We start from the raw sequence: 18,019 nt of genomic DNA, 5'->3' as shown, positions 1-18,019 counted from the left end.
CAGAATCATAGAATTGTCTAGGTTGGAAGGGACCTTTCAGACCATAGAGTCCAACCATCAACCTAACAATGACAAAACCACCACTAAACCATGTCGCTAAGCACCACGTCTACCCCCCTTTTAAATACCTCCAGGGATGGTGATTCCACCACTTCCCTGGGCAGCCTGTTCCAATGCCCCTTCTGTGAAGAAACTTTTTCTAATATCCATCCTAAACCTCCCCTATCGCAACTTGAGGCCATTTCCTCTTGTCCTATCGCCTGTTACGTGGGAGAAGACAGACCCCCACCTCTCTACAGCCTCCTTTCAGGTAGTTGTAGAGAGCGATAAGGTCTCCCCTCAGCCTCCTCTTCTGCAGGCTAAACAACCCCAGCTCCCTCAGCTACTCCTCATAAGACTTGTGGTCTAGACTGTCTGGCTGTGCTGCACGCCTGATCAGCGCAGTCTGTACTATCTTCTTATTAAATTCCTATTGCCATCTATTCAATGCATACGGGGGACTGAGTGCCAGCACTGGGAGTCAGAGCATGAGCCAGAGGGCCGTGTGTCCATGATGCCAGCAGCCCAAGGGAGTGCGGGTGTGCGAGTGAGTGCTAGGGAATATCAAGCCAGATGAGCTGGTGAAAGGGTGAAGCGTCCTGGGAGCAAGGGAGTGAGGGGGTCTCCAAAGGCCATCTCTGGGCGTGAGTGTGCCTGTGCGTTTCTAAGGGCGAAAGCACAGGGAGCCTCTTTGGTTAATTCCAAACTGAATGCAGAGAGCACCACCTGGAATGGATTCAGGAGACTGTGCTGGCTGCTGGGCTCATGGAAAAAAAAACCGCTAAGTAGTATTTTCCCTAGTCTGCATGAGAGAAATTAAATAAAGATAAAAATAAATTAAGACTAAATACTTTTTGAAAAGTTTCATATCATCTGACCTTCTGTAGCTGTTTTGTTATTTAAAACAGGCAAGAAATATTCAAGGACTATACAATTTTTGCTCTCCAGAAATTTCAACATAACCTTTCTTCTAGATGTCAGAAGATTTGGAAGAAGTCTGAATGCATGGCAATAGGAGATTTCTGAACTATTAACTACAAAACTTTGATCCATGACAATCCACTTATTTCTTTTTTTCAAAATCTAAATCTATACAATAAAATTTAAATCAAGCTTTTAAATCAAGCTTCAGTTTAACCTTGAGGTCCCCTGTTAATATTTCCTATCCATCTTCTTCAGAGAAGAGTTACATAGGGTTGGTTGGTTGTTTTGGGTTTTTTTTTTTAATACTTACTAATACACTCTTGTTACAAGACACAGGATGGCAGTTATTTTTATACCGAGAAATTCAGCTTTTCCTAGTTCAGGACCTACCTCTCACAAGATCAACGTCTATGAGGTCTGGTTTCACATGTCCTGTTTTCTTTGGTTTGTTTCTCAAACCCTGCAATATGCAAATACAATCAAAATACATTCATGCAGATGACAGACATTGTGAAAGAAAAAAATATCAAAGTGGTCAGTAATTGTATTTAACCTATACCACTATTGAAAATTCAGACAAATGTCGACTTCATAGATTTAAAGCACTATAAAATAAACATTCCACGATCAAGGTACAATAAATGCCTTTTACACACTTTACAATCTAAACAAAACCCAACCAATTACTGACCCATTAGGTAATTTTTCAAACATAGTTAAGCACTGAGCACTCATGTCCCATGGCTTGGGGTTACGCAGACAACGTGCACACACTTGCAAGTATTAGTAATACATTTATATTAGGTTTTCAGAACTTTTGCAACAAATTACTTTTCTGAAACTCTTTTGTCCTCGGATGTCTAATTAAACTTCACAAAATGCTTACATTGCAACTCCTTAATTACAAACCTAGATTAGCAAATAATGCTAATCAGCAAGTTCCACTGTCAGAAATCCAAATTCTACAAAAGTATTGACTTTTTCTTAATAGTGAATATAGATTGGACTACTAAAAAGAGGAAAAATAACACCACACAGCAGGAAAGCACCAGGAAAAAAATAAGTTTATTTTGTCTTTTAGAAACAGCATCTTCCTTCACTGAAGAGCCAAACTATCTTGCAAAACTTTCAAGTTTGCTTTTAATGCTAAAATGTGATGCTGTACTCTCAAGCCTCAGAGACATCTGTGAGTTTATTCTGATCCCTTTAGATTAGGCTCTTGTTCATATTAGGCAATAGTGATTCCACAGAGTACAGTTCATACAGAGCAAAATACAATATTTCAAAAATATTTTGGGTACAAATGGAATTATGATGGAAGTGGTTTAACTGTTTTAATTCAAAAAGCAGTTAAATTCACTGGTGAACCATAGATTTCCTCCATTGTCATATTTCACCCACATGTAAAAACATGTATTACTTAAATGTAAACATTAAATTCAGGTGAAAATGAAATTGCTATCAATGAAAGATCAGTGAAAACTGGTAAAGTTCCATAAGAATATTCATAAGAATATTCTTCATAAGAATAATATCAAGCAAATTGTTGAAATAGGTAGAGTGTAGCTCAAAGTATTTTTCACATATAAACTCAACTGGATTTATTTCTCATGCTGAAATAAAAAAAAAATTAAACTCTTCACAATGAATTAGATATAGAGTCATCACCAGATGTGTCTATTGGAAAAATGAGAGTTTGATTTAAACAAAGCAAAATTAATACACAGAATTGAATTGGTAGGACAAAATGTGCTCTTAGGGTGACAAAGACAACCAGTTGTATTGTAGACTAAAGCACTGCAAAGAGCTTAATGTGCAAGATTTTTACAGAACAGCAGTCTTGAAACTGCAGTAATTTTATTTGGAATGAGAAAAGCCCATAATTAGAATTGGAAATTCTTGTAATTCTAGAACCAGCTACAGACTCTTGTGAAAACTTGCATGAGTGAGTCACTCTATTTCATGACAAGATCTAAAGCTTAAAAATAAAATGCTGAATGATATAATAATTTTCAAATAAATTACTGCCTATGGGCCCCAAGATTTTTCTTGAAAGTGTAAATAAAGATGTATGTGCCTCTTAGAAGAAATAACCCCCTGGAAACACATGCACAGTCCTAGAAAAAAATTTACCACTGTGGCTAAAATTCTGTTTTCATTTTAAAGAAAGAATTCTGCAAAAAATAAGTCAACAGTATTACTTGATGCATCTTTATAGGAAAAGAAGTGGTGACGCATTCTTTAAAATTTCTGTCGGTCAAATCTCAAATGCTTTTAGTGCCCATGAACTACACTGAATTCGTTCTTCTACTTTTTGCCACATGCAGTGGAAAACAGCAGTGTTTCAAACTAAAGTTAATTTAAAAAAAAAAAAAAAATATTTACACTGTTCGCGCCCATCCAGTTAGTTCATATAATTTCTACTCAGCACCAAACACATTTCAGCTAACTAACAGCAAAAAGACAGTTTAAATAAAAATGCTTATTGTAAAAATTCTTTTGCACAAATTTTAAAATTAATCTGAATAGATTCTATTGTAGTTCTAACTAAACTATAAATTTATAGTATCAGAAACAGATTTTCTACTAAAAAATTAATAGTTTTTTAGATTTTTAGTGAAGTTCATTTATAAACAGTACTATAGTAGCTTTGAGATTAAAGCACTAATATGCAATACTTGAATTTAGCAGTCTGTTTCAGTGTTACCATTATTACACTGAACTCAGTCAAACACAAACTCATGTAGACCCCATCATTAATTTGTTAGTTATTGCACTCCTGAGCCAAACGAGATGCATTTCCAATAAGCATAAGGCGTTATTTGCAATGTGAGTAACGTCCTATTATATAGTAATTACAAGATCTTCTGCCATAATGGCGCTTGGTTTTCATGGTCCTGGAAAGGACCCTGAAAACAAGTTACACACTCAGGTCTCAGTCTGAAATCAGTTGTAGTGATTGCCAAGAACATTTCTGACACTTCAAACACACGGCACCACACGACAATTTTCCTGCAATAGACTCCTGCTTGGATTAACAGCGTTTATCCTGGCTGTAGCTGGTGCTGCTGACAGAATCCCGCCCCCTTTATCATCCACCAGGCACCTCCCAATAACCCGAGGTGCCTGGCACATCCCCAGCTGCCCGGCTCTCCACCGAGCAGCTGAAGCAATGTACATTTTGCTAATGTTAAGAATTAGCAATGCCTTAAAACTCATGCAGCAATAGCATACTTCTTGTGTGCAGTATTTGAAGAAAAAAAATGTTAATGGCAAGAAAATGTTAATTAAATTAACTTCAACATCATGGAGTATGATATAATATACAATCCAAAAAACTCTTACATGTAGGATTGATTTCTTTTTCTCCAAAACAATTTAGCAATGTGGCAGACACTGATGGCACTGTTAGTTAAACCAAAATGCAAAGAACACTGTTAAACTGCTTGTTCAGGGAAACAAAGCCTGAAGTACTTACCAGTCTAATAAACTGTACAAAACAATGACAGCATCATAAAGGAGGAAAAGTAAACTGCAGGTATAAGGTAACTAACTGAAAGTAAAGAGAGCTCAGATAACTGACATTAGAATTCATCACAAAGAAAACTGAAAGAAGAGGCACTAAAGCAACTAAGCCCTGGCTTAAGATAACTGAAAGACAAAAAATGTACTGAGACCCAGAAAGATGCAGCACTTTAAATGCTGCAGAGTTATTATGTGAAATAAATAGAGTATAATATGCTGGTTACATTCGGTTACACTCCAGAAGCCTAGTTTTACTTCACCAGTATTAAATACCACCACATACATTGTAAATTACATCAGTGTACACAACCACAGACAGCACAGCTGATAACTGGCAAAAAAAACCCAAACCAAAACAAAAAAAACCCCAACGTTGAAATGTTATCATATTACCTTTATTTCTCTTTGCTCTACTGATTTTTCCCATATTTGTTGATCATATGCTCCAATCTAAAAAGAACACAAAAAAATATCTGATTATGTTCTAAAAGACATTCATCAAACAAAAATCAATCAATCTTCAACTAGACAAGCATGAAGACAGCAGGTTATTTCCTTGGGGAGACTTATTTACAAGGAAATCTTTATCTTCTTCATCCCATCTTGGCTGGACTGGCTCTAGCTAACCTGTGAGTGAGTTGTGATGGAAGGGCAAGGCGAGCAGACGGCTGCAGCCCATTGCAAGGCTTGTGCAAGCCAGAAGACCAGGAACACCAGGCTGCCTCCCATCCCTGGTTGGGATTCCCAGCTCCACACTGACAGAAAACAGACCTACAGCAGCTACAGTCCTTCAGTCAACTTCAGAGAAAAAACCACATACATCTACTTGAACCCATACCCTCAATTAATTTACTTATTATTTTTAAAATCATCTCCCTCTATAGTTCCTGTTCCATGAAACCCATTTTTACAGCTGCATTGCCTTTATCACTTTAGATTGCACAGAAACAAAATATATGGTCAGGGTGGTAATCAGCTAGATTACAGGCCAGTGAAAACTCAGAGAATATCAGGAAAAGGCACTTTTCCCACTGAAGCGCTGATGAAATAATGTTCCTAGTAGACCTACTCCCAGGTTTGTTCACTCTCATTAAGATGCTAGTTTGTTTATTCATGAAACTCTTCTAAAGATCTTTGTTTTGTCTAAATGTGAACAAGTTTTTAGTTAAAAAAAAAATGGAATAAAAAGGAATTATTTTCTCCCAGGCTCTAACCTCACCACAGCATTGTAGAAAACTTTGTGCATTTATAAGAGCTGAACCACAGAAAGACTAAAGGTTGATACTGCAAGCACTTACTAAAATCGTAGCACTAAGAACAGTTTTGATTAGTTATGTAATTTTAAATAACCATCAATACAGGTGACTATAGTTCATTTAAGAAATTACTGTGCACTTGTTTATACAAGAAAGCCATTCTATATGACTGTCAGATATTTTGAAGAAGGACAACCTTATATTCTCAAAATTCACATGTAAGACAGTGACAAGAACAAGTCAATCAATATATGAGACAATATCTCCAAGTTTTGTAAGAAGTTATCAAAGATCATCAGATTGCTTTGAACTCTGCACAAATAGTATGTCTAGATAATACTCGGTAATGACGTCTTTTACTATGTCAATTTTAAAGCCTTTCCATCGCAGCAGTTCTGCCTAGACATACACACGCACGTGCGCACACGCTGCTAGATAGCTGGAGTTTGAGTCACATCACAAACTCTGAGCAGTTAAGTGCAAGATCACCGTTAGGTCACGAGGGACAGACAGACGCACTTCCCCAGACTCGAAGTCCCTTTAGCGGCTGTGCGGAGAGCTGATACAAGCAGCTTAGTCCAGACACCTGGCAGAGAGGAATCCCCGTCATCTGAGCAACCATGCTTAAATTCAACCTTACTGTGAGAGTGTGACTTCTCATTCCACTTCACAAACTGCAACAGACATAAAAGGCCTGAGCACAAGTGCCTACACTTTAACCCAGAAAACATCCTTCTGATTTGTCTTTTGCTATTTCAGCCTTTAGTGTTGAATTAGAAGACATTACAAAAAAAAAAAAAAAATTTAAAAAAAGTCATTCTTGGTTAAAAATGATCTTTTAACTAAGGAACGAACATAAATGCAAAAAGATATACAGGGAAGCCAACAGGCAAACACACCCATAAACAAAAAAAAAATCTAGAGGCATCTTCTGTGCCTCTAAACCTGACCCATCAGGGAAAAAAAAAAGAAAAAAAAAATTCTAATTTCTAGCAGTGAAGTCCAAGGCATATCTAAAATTGAAAGTGAGAACAGTTAATTGAATTACTGAATTACCCAGTCTCAAATTTAAATAATAATTCCCATTCACAAGAGCTAAGCACCCAAACAATTTCCATAATTTGTTACCTTAAAACTCTGGGGGGGGGGGGGGGGGGAAGGAACCACCCCTACCCCCACCCAAAAAAAACCACAAACCACACACACACAAAACCAAAACAATAAAAACCAACCAAACAAAAAACAACAACCCTGGCTATTATTATTATTATTACTATTATTATTACTACTAATAATATCAATAATATTACTAATAATATTAATATTAATAATAATAATAAAATACTTCACACCTCTCATTAAAAAAAAAATGTAGACTGTGGAAAATAATTAGGGAGTCAGGCACTGTACTGGACAGAACTAAGCACCTGCTACAATTAAAGTAATTAAACCAAAGGAAGTTTAAGAGCTAACTCCACACGGGCAACAGCCAGCAATTAAAAAGTCAGTATCTTGAATAACCACTCCACCCAGACACTTATATCTAATTGTTCTGACTTTTTCTCTAAATACTTTTAAAATGAAATTTCAGGCCTTCCTGTTTTTCTTGAAATTTACTCAGAAGAGCCCCAAGTGAGGTTTTTTGTGCTGCACAGTATTGTGTCCTCCCCCCCTCACTTCCAAAAAAGACTTCATTCAACAAAGAGAGAAAAGGGGATGCAAGTCTGTCCCCCTCTCAATTATGCAAGAAACAAATGCAGAAGGAAGCCTTTGTGCCAATAAAGCTGTCAAGCAAACTCTGGATTCCAAATTCCATTCACAGCTGAAACCACTGTAGAGTTGAAAGAGTCTTCAAAAGAGCATTCTTCTTTTAGACAAAAACCAGACCATTTATTAAAGGAATTCTGGGGAAACACAGATCCCAGAAGATATCTGAGGCAAAGAAGTTGACTGATTTAAAATTTAACAGATATATTTTCCTACAAACTTTTCTTCTCCCTCAAGGCAAGGTAGCAGCTTCTTTTTCCACAAAAAGACAAGAAGTAGGGATTTCGCCATTCACGTTTTTCTTTTAACGTTGCCCCATAAAGCAGTTCTTAATGGGAGAGCCAGAACAACTTTAAGGAAGGTACTCTTTTACAACTGTTTTATTAGCCTAGTGGATCTGCTGAACCACCTTTGACAACTTTAATTATTAAAATCTGAGCACAGGGCTATTCAGTAAAGGCATACTGTTGCAAACTGAAAAGAGTTATAGGGATAATTACAGACAGCAAGTATCATTACAATCTCTCACTTTTTTTTCTTTTTAGTTTTTTAAGCTACCTAATTTCACCTCTTTGTGCTTTAAGAAAGTTTTAGAAGCACTTTAGGCAGCAGGCGTACGTGCTCAGCACATGAAATTTAGAGCTGATACTCAATTTCCCTTCTCTCCATCTGCGTAAGCATCCCTCCATGCTTCTCTTGCAAGCGTATCAGAGGAAACACACAAAAACAAAGGCATCGTTATAAAGTAGCATACTGGCACACTTCATTTCCCACATTAAACAAAAATAGGTAGAAATAGTGTTACTGAAACAAAGCGAGTAAAAAAAAAAAGGCAGTATTTTTTTTTCTTCTCTACCTTATGTCAGGAAAACACATTTACAGTTTGTGAAACATATCTTGCAGAATTAATTGAAAGGTGTTTTTCATTTACAACAAGCTAAATTATAACATATAATGATTACCAGAGATGCTAGACGCCTGTATGAATTAAATTCAAGAACGTAACTCCTGAATTAATTCAAGAATGTAAGTTAATACTAGCAAACCTTCCCAGTTTTAAATTATTGACAGCACCAGTCAATTCCATCTTCAAAGAGTTTTGATTTACAAGTATTTGCATCTAAATTATGTTTCATGTTAAATCTAAATATTAAGTTGTTAAAGGTTTGCATGTAGGCTCTTAGCTATTCATGCAATTCTTTAAAATTGCACATACCTGCAGGACACTGAAAAGAAGTCTAGCATTTAGCATTGCCAAAGAAATTAAGCTCTACAGGCAAATAAAATGAAGGAATAACCTTCTAGAGATAAGATCATTCATGCTTCCAACCTGAAGAATTTAAATATACACAAAACTTGATCAAAGCAAGCTTTCCCTCAATATGCAACAGTCCCCAGGGCTCCTCTGCAGGTGTTCAAGCTTCCTGTGTCTGGAACTGCTGGGCCAAGGTGAAGGCTCACATCAACTCAAGTACCCACCAACTCCACCTGGAGTCCCATCCATGATAGCTGCAAATTCTGCAGTACCCTTCAAAGAAAATTTAAAGTACAAAATACAAGGGTCCAAAAATTGTCCAGTTTTTCAGTATACAACAATAAGTAATGCTTTTAAGAACTGCCCAAGAATTAGTGCAAGACTCTCTGTATAACAGCTTGTCACTGATATTTTCAATCCATCAGTCTAGTCTACAACTGGCAATAGACTTTTTTTTTAGCAAACTACACAATATCCCAATTTTAATCTGAATTTACCACAGATATTTATTCTAATTTAGTGTATAAAATATTTAATCAAAGAGGATCTGAAATTTGTATTCATAGCATTTATTTACAATTTGGCAGAAAAAAATTAACAAAAAATCTCCCATGATAATTTTAAAATTATTTGTTAATTCAAGTTAGATAAGAAGCCTATCTTATCATTTTTAAATGTAATTCCATCACCACACATCAACATTGACACAACCCTGTTGTAGGAAACTTGTAATATGTTACGAATATAAAAAAATATAGTATAACCTACCTGCAGCAGAACTAGATAAAGTGGCAGATGTCATTTTATACACATTTAGTTTAAATCACGCATCCCAGTCTTCCTCAATGCCAAGATTCTATGCAGTCTACCAAAACCAGTAACCTCTAAAATGTTCAGATCTCAAGACACCATGCCTCAAAAAACACCGAGTAAAGAAGATGAAAGGAAATACGTTCCTTTATGTATTTCCAGAATTAACAACTATTCTTCAAGCAGCTATTAAAATTTTCAGCGTATAAGGGACTACATGCAAAGACTGAAAACTCTGCCAGTCTTCTTTCACAATGGAAAAGTGGGGGTTTAGCATCCTAAATTCACTAAGCATAATAAACTTTCAAATAGGTTTTCCAGAAAAACAAAGTTTCCTCAGAAGTAATTAATTGCAAAAAAAATTATTACCTTGTACTTGACTTGGCATGGGATATTAAGCTATACAATTACTCAGCTGACAAAACTAAACTAAACTCACCTGCTAACACTAGCTGTTTACTGAAAGATTAAATAAATTTGAGATCCTTTTTAAGTGCAGTCTCCTCATAATGTTTTCTGTTTTTAAGAAATATGTGCTCGTCTTGAAATTACCTAAAATAATTGCACTTATTCCTTCCCAGTCAAATACCTCAGTGAGCATTTGATCACACTTCCTTATAAAACTAAAATTTGTCTGGCACCTGTACAGTTTGGTTTTATAACATTAAAGCAGTAAGCCTAAGTAAAATTTTACTCTACTGAAAACACAGCTAAGTTTTACTTCAAAAAAAGCCCAGTGCGAAGGGTTTCTGCACCGCATAATATTTCTTCCCAGCATCTTTCTCATAATAAGCCATATGTGCATCAAGATTGAATTTGAGCTTTGTGAATGACACTGATATTCACTTTAAGCTAATGTAGCGATGGTATCAACCTGTAGCCCAATACTCACAAGGCCTTCTGATTCTAATGGAATCGATCAATATTTCAGGAGACATTTATAATTTATGACCAAGCAGACTAGCAAAGATTATAATCCTAAGAATACATAGTATTTCCTGCTGGATCTTAAAACTTTAATGTTTATCAATAATGAAACCTGCATGCTAAGCTTTGCTTTTTAAAACCTCTAAACACTTTTACAAATAACATCACAATAGTATTACAAATCCAAAAGATACAAGATGCAGAGCTTGGTAAATAAAAAACAAAGTTGCTTCCTTGGACTGTCTACCAAGGAAATTAAGAGTTTAACACCTTATTAAAATATTTACTGTTAAAATATTAGCTAATATGCTTTATTAACTTCTACAGTTCAACATTCTTTAAAAAAAAGTACAATTTTATGTATCAATATATAAATAATTTCTATACTTGTAATATTATTCATTTTTAAATACCTTCAAAAATGCTTCATATTTAGTTTATGTTTAAATATACAGTTTCAGACATTAGACAAATCATTTCTCGTTTTCTCCAAATTCACAACAGGATTATTAAGTTATTTTAAACCCCATTTTAGTTCTTACATGAACTGATCCCCATTGCAGCAAAGGCAATAATGTAGGAGCTTAGCAGTATAATTATCTCTGTTGGAGTAGATTTCTACTGTTAGCATGATTATGTTTTTTTCAGGATGTTTTTCATTTTCAAGGGTGGTGGGGTTTTTTCAGTTTTGTTTACAGTGGATATGTGGATCAGACAAGCTAAGCTAATAAACCACAGATAGAAATCACTATATAATGGCTGTATGCTGACTGCTAATAGTGAAGAGTTTAGTAATTTCTCGCCAAATGGAGATGAAAAAACTATAAAAGGATGAAAGCTGTACATCCTAAGGTGCAGAGCTTTGGATTTATGACTGCTGAATTGTTACCTCTGATTACTAAAAGATTATGGGATTCCCCTCCCTTCTCCCTGTTCGCCCCCAGAGGAAAAGCTGATACCAGCTAATTAGAGTAAAATGAAGCAATTCAAAACTTTAGGAGTTATTTATTCTTAACTGTTTGAATTGCCAACTAATGACCTGCTTAAATTCTGGCAAAAAACTGCGACAGCACTGAACTTACAGCCATTTCACTGATCTATAATTTTAACAAAGCTTACTTCAAAGATACCATTCCTTTCAGACTACAATAATACATAATTAAACATTTATCAACTATGTATTAATAGTTTTTCTGTATCATTCATTAGACATTAATTCTTGGTAACAGCAGTCAGCCCTACTTATTGCCCTGAGTAATGGTTTACAGATTTTAGCATATCTATTAAAAACACAAAACATCTTTTTTCATTGCACAGTTAAACATGAAGGAAAATTATATACATAAGAATAGTTAGAAAGAGTTTGCAGGTTAAATTAAATGAAAGTACAGGAATAACCAATACCTACTCTAAGTCATTTCCTAGTGACATGAACTGGATGCTAGAGGTAAACTTAGTTGCCATTTTTTTGGCTTAAGCGGACTATAGAACAAAACCTGAAAAGAAGCACAAACTGAATGACATTCCATCTCTGTCATTAATCGCAATTGAGCACAATCCCTTATGATAACGTTTACTCATCTTCAAATTTCAAACTAAAGTCATCACAGAAGCGCACAACTTGGAACCTCTGGGGGTCATCTAACCCAACCTCCTGTGCAAAGCAGGTCCAGTTACAGCAGGTTGCTCAAGGGCTTACCCAGTAGAGATACAAACACCTCCAAAAATCAGGCATTTCACAGCATCTCTGGGGTCCTGTCTCAATGCTTGGCAAACCTCATGTTAAACATTTTTATCCTTATATCTAATCCAAATTTCCCACAATTCAACTTGTATTTATTTCCTCTCATGCACCTCTGAGAAGACCCTGGCTCCATCCTCTCCACGGCCTCCCTTTTGCCCTCTCTTCTTAAGAATGAGCAAGCCAAGACGTCTCAGTCTCTTTGTACATCACGTGCTGCACCCCCATAACAATCTTGGTGGCCTTCCACTGGGCTTGCCAAGGAATGACAATGCCATTCTTGTACCGGACAGCCCAAAGCTGGACGCAGCACCCTCAATGCTGTCTGACATGAGCTGAACAGAGGGGAATAATCCCTTCCCTTGACCCACTGGCTACACTACTGCTCACACAGCCCAGTTACTCTCCAAGTGTCAAGGATTTAAGACTTCTCAAATGCTTCTTTTTTGTTGTTGTTTTTCACAATTATGTACTTGCACAAAACAAAGCAGCCTTAAGATGTGACTGGGAAAAGAAAACCACTCTGACAGCCTCAGTATTCAGTATAATTCCCTGAAGACCACTGAAAATACAGTAATTTTACCAGCATGGCAACTAGGATTTTAAAACAGCACTGCCCTTACACCCCTGACCATTTCCACTTCCCCACAGCACACTTTCCTTGTGCCAGCGCATTCAGCTGGGTGGCTGAAAGATCAATCAGATCACTCAGGAAGAGAAAAGAAAATAGTAGGTTATAGTCTCACAAGACATAATGAAACACTTAAAGAATGAGTATTACAGAGAGAGCAATTTCATCTCTTTGCTGCTCCCACAAACCCCCCCCCTTTAGATAGATTCATCTCATAGCTTTGCAGTTTTAAGTCCCCTGACCAAATTCACCAGATAAATGCATGAAAGTCTGTGGGGAGGCAAAGCAGGCACAAGAGGCAACAGCCAGGCCAAATGCAAGCCTACTTCATTCTGCCACAGCACCAATTTTTGAGTCATCTTTTGCGTTAGTTCAGAAACCTGAGTTTTGCCTCACCAAAACAAGGTGCTGAAGCCAATCCCCACTATTTGGTCAGATGACAACTTGAGTACTGAATCCCAGCACCACATGGAAGGAAATTCTTCTAAACATACTTTTTTTTCCCCCCTCAGTGCTTTCACAAATAGGCCGCTCCAACACTTGTAAAGTTTTGGCACTTGAAGGTGGACCTTTTTGAACTGATGCAGTTTCAGCATCCAAAGTTTCAGGTAATACAGCCATACAGCCCAACCATTTGGCAAAAACTGGCTTTGGTGCCAGGGTCACCAATGCATCATGTGAATTCAGCGCCAAGAAGGGAATCCTGTACTTTCAGGAAATGACATAGTTTTTGTGGGTTTTTTCTTCCTTTATTAACTTGGCAAGTATAATCTTGGACTAATGAGCTGTAAAACACTGAATATTACAGATCTTAAAGCAATGCAAATAGAAGTCTGATTTTGCCCTTTAAAGCCATGAAAGAGAAAACATCTCATTTGTTTTATTGTGCCCTTTAACAGCTGTACCCAAGGGACACGAAACAGCGGAAAGATGCATTGGCAAAGTTAACTGATATGCAATCAGGTGCAGGATTTGGGTTCAATTCATTAAGTTCCATTCTGTCTTCCCCTACAACCAGCCCCAAGAGAAGGAACAACATAATTATCTCCTGCAATATTATAAAAAAATTTGTATAAAGTTCCCCATTTTAGCAGCAAGGCTTCTGTGAGGATTGAAAATCAGAAAGTTGTTAAGGTAATGTATAGTCTCCAAACTGGAAACCAAACCAAAAATAGCACATCTACTATTATGTGTAAAACTTGAAAATATTATAAGAAATTAATGTGAAAAGCTTAAGTTATGAGCAATACAAGCAATATTTTAGATTATTAGCAATTTAATTATTTTTAACATCAATTACTGTTACTGAGACAATACTTCAAATATGCATAAAGTATCAGTATCAGAAAGGTATGCCATCAGATACTGAAATTGTTTAAAATAATTGTGGGGGTGTCAGATTTTTTCAGAGGAAACATTATGATGGTTTTCTCCATAAAAATCATCAGTTACAAATCTGAAGCAAGGTCCGTATCCTGGTAAACACACATAATCCTACAGATATTAAGTACCAAAGTGCATATAGGTGAATATTAGCTGGGTAGCTGTCTGGGACCAAAGCAGTGAACCATCCCGAAAGCAATGCAGACACCCTGGACACACCCTTTATTGCAAGAACCAGGGCAGTAAAAAGTGTTGAAAACAAGCAAGACAAACAAGCCTGTCTGACACACAAATATCCCAGCATTGCACTCCCCAGTGCACCCAGGAACATAGCAGAGGTTTTGCCTTGCAAAAGTTTTCATACCAGCTGGGAAACACAAGCTATCACTGGAAGCAGTAAAGCTGTGTCCATGCAATCTTGTGTCTTAAATAACAAGCTGGTATAATACACTATCTGAAATCTTACAGTGCAACTTAAAATTACTAAGAATTGATTGTTGTATTTTTACAAAACAGTAAATCAAGAGCTCGGATGCACTAAAAGCAGAGTAAATCTATTGCAACAACAAAAAACAAGTTTACGTAATTAAAGGGCTGACCTTTTAAACGATTAAGTGCATTACCAAATCAACCTCGTGTGAGGAGCTCAATTTCAGACAATAGTATGAGTCATATGAGTAAATTTGGTGTTTGGAAAACTTGCCTAAAGTAAGGTTGGAAGAGGTCAATTTCTTAACTCTTTCCATTACAGAAATATAAAAATGCCTTACTTTTGAGAAACCAACAGACCTTTGAAACTCACTAGAGAGAGACACAATAAATACATCCAAAAAATACATTATATTTAAAATAAAGAAACACAAGGAGGAAGTTATCCATTCAATATTTCTTATGCAGCCTCCACCTACTCAAATATATTTTTCTTCTTTATGTACGACTATAAATATCAGAAGTTCTTCATGTTCTTCTTAGGGCATTCATACACCAATTCACTCATCTGAAAATACCTCACCAAAATAACACTATTTTCCTCGTTTTATCATATAGGCAAGTCATATTAATTTGATCAATACTAACTGCAACCCTGGTTCTCTCTTGCCTCATAAACAATGTTTTACTGACAGAATGTGCTAAGTGTTGATCCCTCCCCCCTTTCAATTTCAACTACTGTTGTGAGGAATCAGCAGATCTAAAAAGCAAGTTAAGTGGGACAACTTTGACCACACTGAAATAAAAATTTAAAACTGAAAGAAAACACCAGTTCAGAGAGTTCAGTATTTTGCCATCACAAGCAATCACATAACAGAAATACATCAGGACAAAAAAATGTCTGGTATCCACTAAGCGCTAGCATAGCTCTTCTTGTTCCCCAATTTGATATGTTTGGTGCAAACAACAAATCCATGGGGAAAAAAAAATACCTTAAGGATTTAAATAAATAAATAAATAAATAAATAAAATCAAGGACATGGGTGAAAGAGACTAGATGTTCCCAGGAAAGGATCACACACCACACTGCAAAGTTAAAAAAAAACCTTGAGGTTATCAGCCTGATCCAGGAGAACCTTCCATAAATAGGACCTAAGAAATAATCTAATTAGCATGAATATTTGCATGAGCTGCAACATTTCTACAGTGCAGCCATTTGTCCCAAAATAAGACTCCACTTCCTCATACCAAAAGAAGCAGAGCCTGCTCATTTGGCAGACCCCATGTGGATTGCAATTAAATTTTGTTCACACCATGGAAAACATTGACATCTGGTTTATGCAAGATCTTATCCCTCCTGAAGACAGCCCAGTCTTTCATGAAGTAACAGGAGTCACCTCATCACAGCTCCTTGCCACAACAGCAGCATGCCATTTCTGGCTGAACAGACCTCTGTAAAAGCCTACAGAGACTTGTAGCAGAAATATTGGTTTTGCTATGAATGAAATAAATGGAAACGCATGTGAAATCGCTGGAAAAAATGACACAACAAGGGTTAAATGAATGACCTGTACTGATAATGAGCAATCCTGTCCTGGGAAAGTAAAACCGAGGAATGGGTTGTTTATATGAACAGCAGAAGGCCTGTCCTCTGTAAGAGCACAGTGACTCATCAGCAGAAGATCCTGCCTTCCTAACATCAGGAGGATGGAAAGTTGGAGCATATCAAGCATATCACACATGGCATTCCTTTTTCTCTATGACCGACAGGAAGAGAGACATGTATTTTAAAAATAAAAAAAAAGAAAACCAGATAACAAGCATGAACTTCACTTAAGATTTATGGACACTTCAGACTCTTTCATGCATCAAAGGACCATTTATATTTAAAGCTGAATACCATAAAAGATCTGTCCAAAGACTAGATCATCATCACTGATGAAAAAAACCTCAGAGACGTGATGAGGATCTGATAGCCAGTGTCTCTCGCATTGCACAAAAGAGGTCCTGACCAGGCCAAATACACACACAACTTGGTACTTTTAAGTATTACCAGTGTGGCAGTGTGACTGAATGAAATTAATGACAGAATGAGTGAAAGTGGGTAAAATCAGCATCACTTTCCTCTTCCATAAGATCCTGCGCTGAATTTTGTTACACTAAGTCTTCTACAAGTCATCCTCCAAATCTTTAAAAAATGGGATTGGACCTGCAATCAAGGAACGATTCGAAACCACTGTGTAATTCCACTGATACTTTTACAAAAATACTTTTTGTAAAGCTTGAATAAAAGAACAGAGAGAGTACACAGTACAAAACCAAACAAAAAATCCTCATTAAATTCTGAATTATTTTCAACTTTTTAATACATAATTGAATGTTCAGTATAAATGAAGTCAGCAAAATTCATTTTTCTGCTTTTCCAACTGTACCTTTAATTCATAGTTGTAAAGATCTCAGCAAAGCATACCAGTATTGTCTTATTTCTAAAAATTAACTGTTGCTTAGCTAGAAGTTAACCAGAATTTCTGTTTTGAAGATGGTTGTCATCATTCTCCTAAGAACAAGATGCATCCTCTCAAAAAGACAGCCACAGGCCCAAGGAAAACAATAATTCATAGAAACTTACTAAATCATCGAGAGCCAAGAAATAAAAATTAATCATCACACCTGATTTATATCCTAGTAAAGAAGCCTATCTCAAAATTTAGCAAATTTTTCAGCTATTTAAAAGCAATGTAACTGAATAAGCCAACTGGCATAGTAGTGTCAAGGGGATACGATGATCTGAAATGGTCAAAATAATAAATTAGAGACATCAACACTTCTAGGTGCAAACATGAATCAAAAGATACAGTATCAGGTGATACTGTAACTACGTATCTCCAAATGAAATCTTTTTCTTCTCCCCTCCCCCCATTTTTTTTTCTAATTAACCTCTAAAAAGCCCTAGCCTACCTCTTTTGAGTAGGGATTACACAGTTCCTTGTTGCTGACAGAAAATAAGTTTCAATACTTATTTTTTCCTTAAATACAAGGATTCATTTATGTGCTATAGAAATAACATTCTCCTGTTCGTTAATTAACATTCTACTGAGAACGAAAATTTTCTTTCCTTTTTTTCCATAGCACAAGTAGCCAAGGGAGTGAGGACTTTTCAACATAGACCAAAAGCTATTCCATTTCATTAGATACAGTCACTAAATATTTATTTTGGAAGAAAAGTTTCAAGATACTCACTCTCATGCAATGCTAATTATATTTACTATACGTTACATATAAAATACAATAAGCCAACTTTTTTTTTTTTTAAAGCCACCATAAAAACAAAT

The 18,019-nt window shown here is 36.2% G+C and overlaps 1 protein-coding gene across 3 annotated transcripts in view; it reads right to left on the bottom strand.

Annotated features, from left to right (window-relative positions):
• LOC134510340 (protein PHTF2) overlaps positions 1-18,019 on the bottom strand; it is a 138,279-nt gene that overhangs the window by 37,666 nt on the left and 82,594 nt on the right. For all 3 annotated transcript variants that reach the window (XM_063323519.1, XM_063323517.1, XM_063323518.1), the window contains 2 exons: positions 4,882-4,938; positions 1,354-1,423 (listed from right to left, as the gene is read on the bottom strand). In XM_063323519.1, the coding sequence (XP_063179589.1) occupies positions 1,354-1,423; positions 4,882-4,938 (127 nt within the window). The remainder of the gene's footprint in view (positions 1-1,353; positions 1,424-4,881; positions 4,939-18,019) is intronic.

This window comes from Chroicocephalus ridibundus, chromosome 1, assembly GCF_963924245.1.
Source record: "Chroicocephalus ridibundus chromosome 1, bChrRid1.1, whole genome shotgun sequence".
NCBI lineage: Eukaryota > Metazoa > Chordata > Aves > Charadriiformes > Laridae > Chroicocephalus > Chroicocephalus ridibundus.
This window is presented reverse-complemented; position numbering and strand designations above follow the sequence as displayed.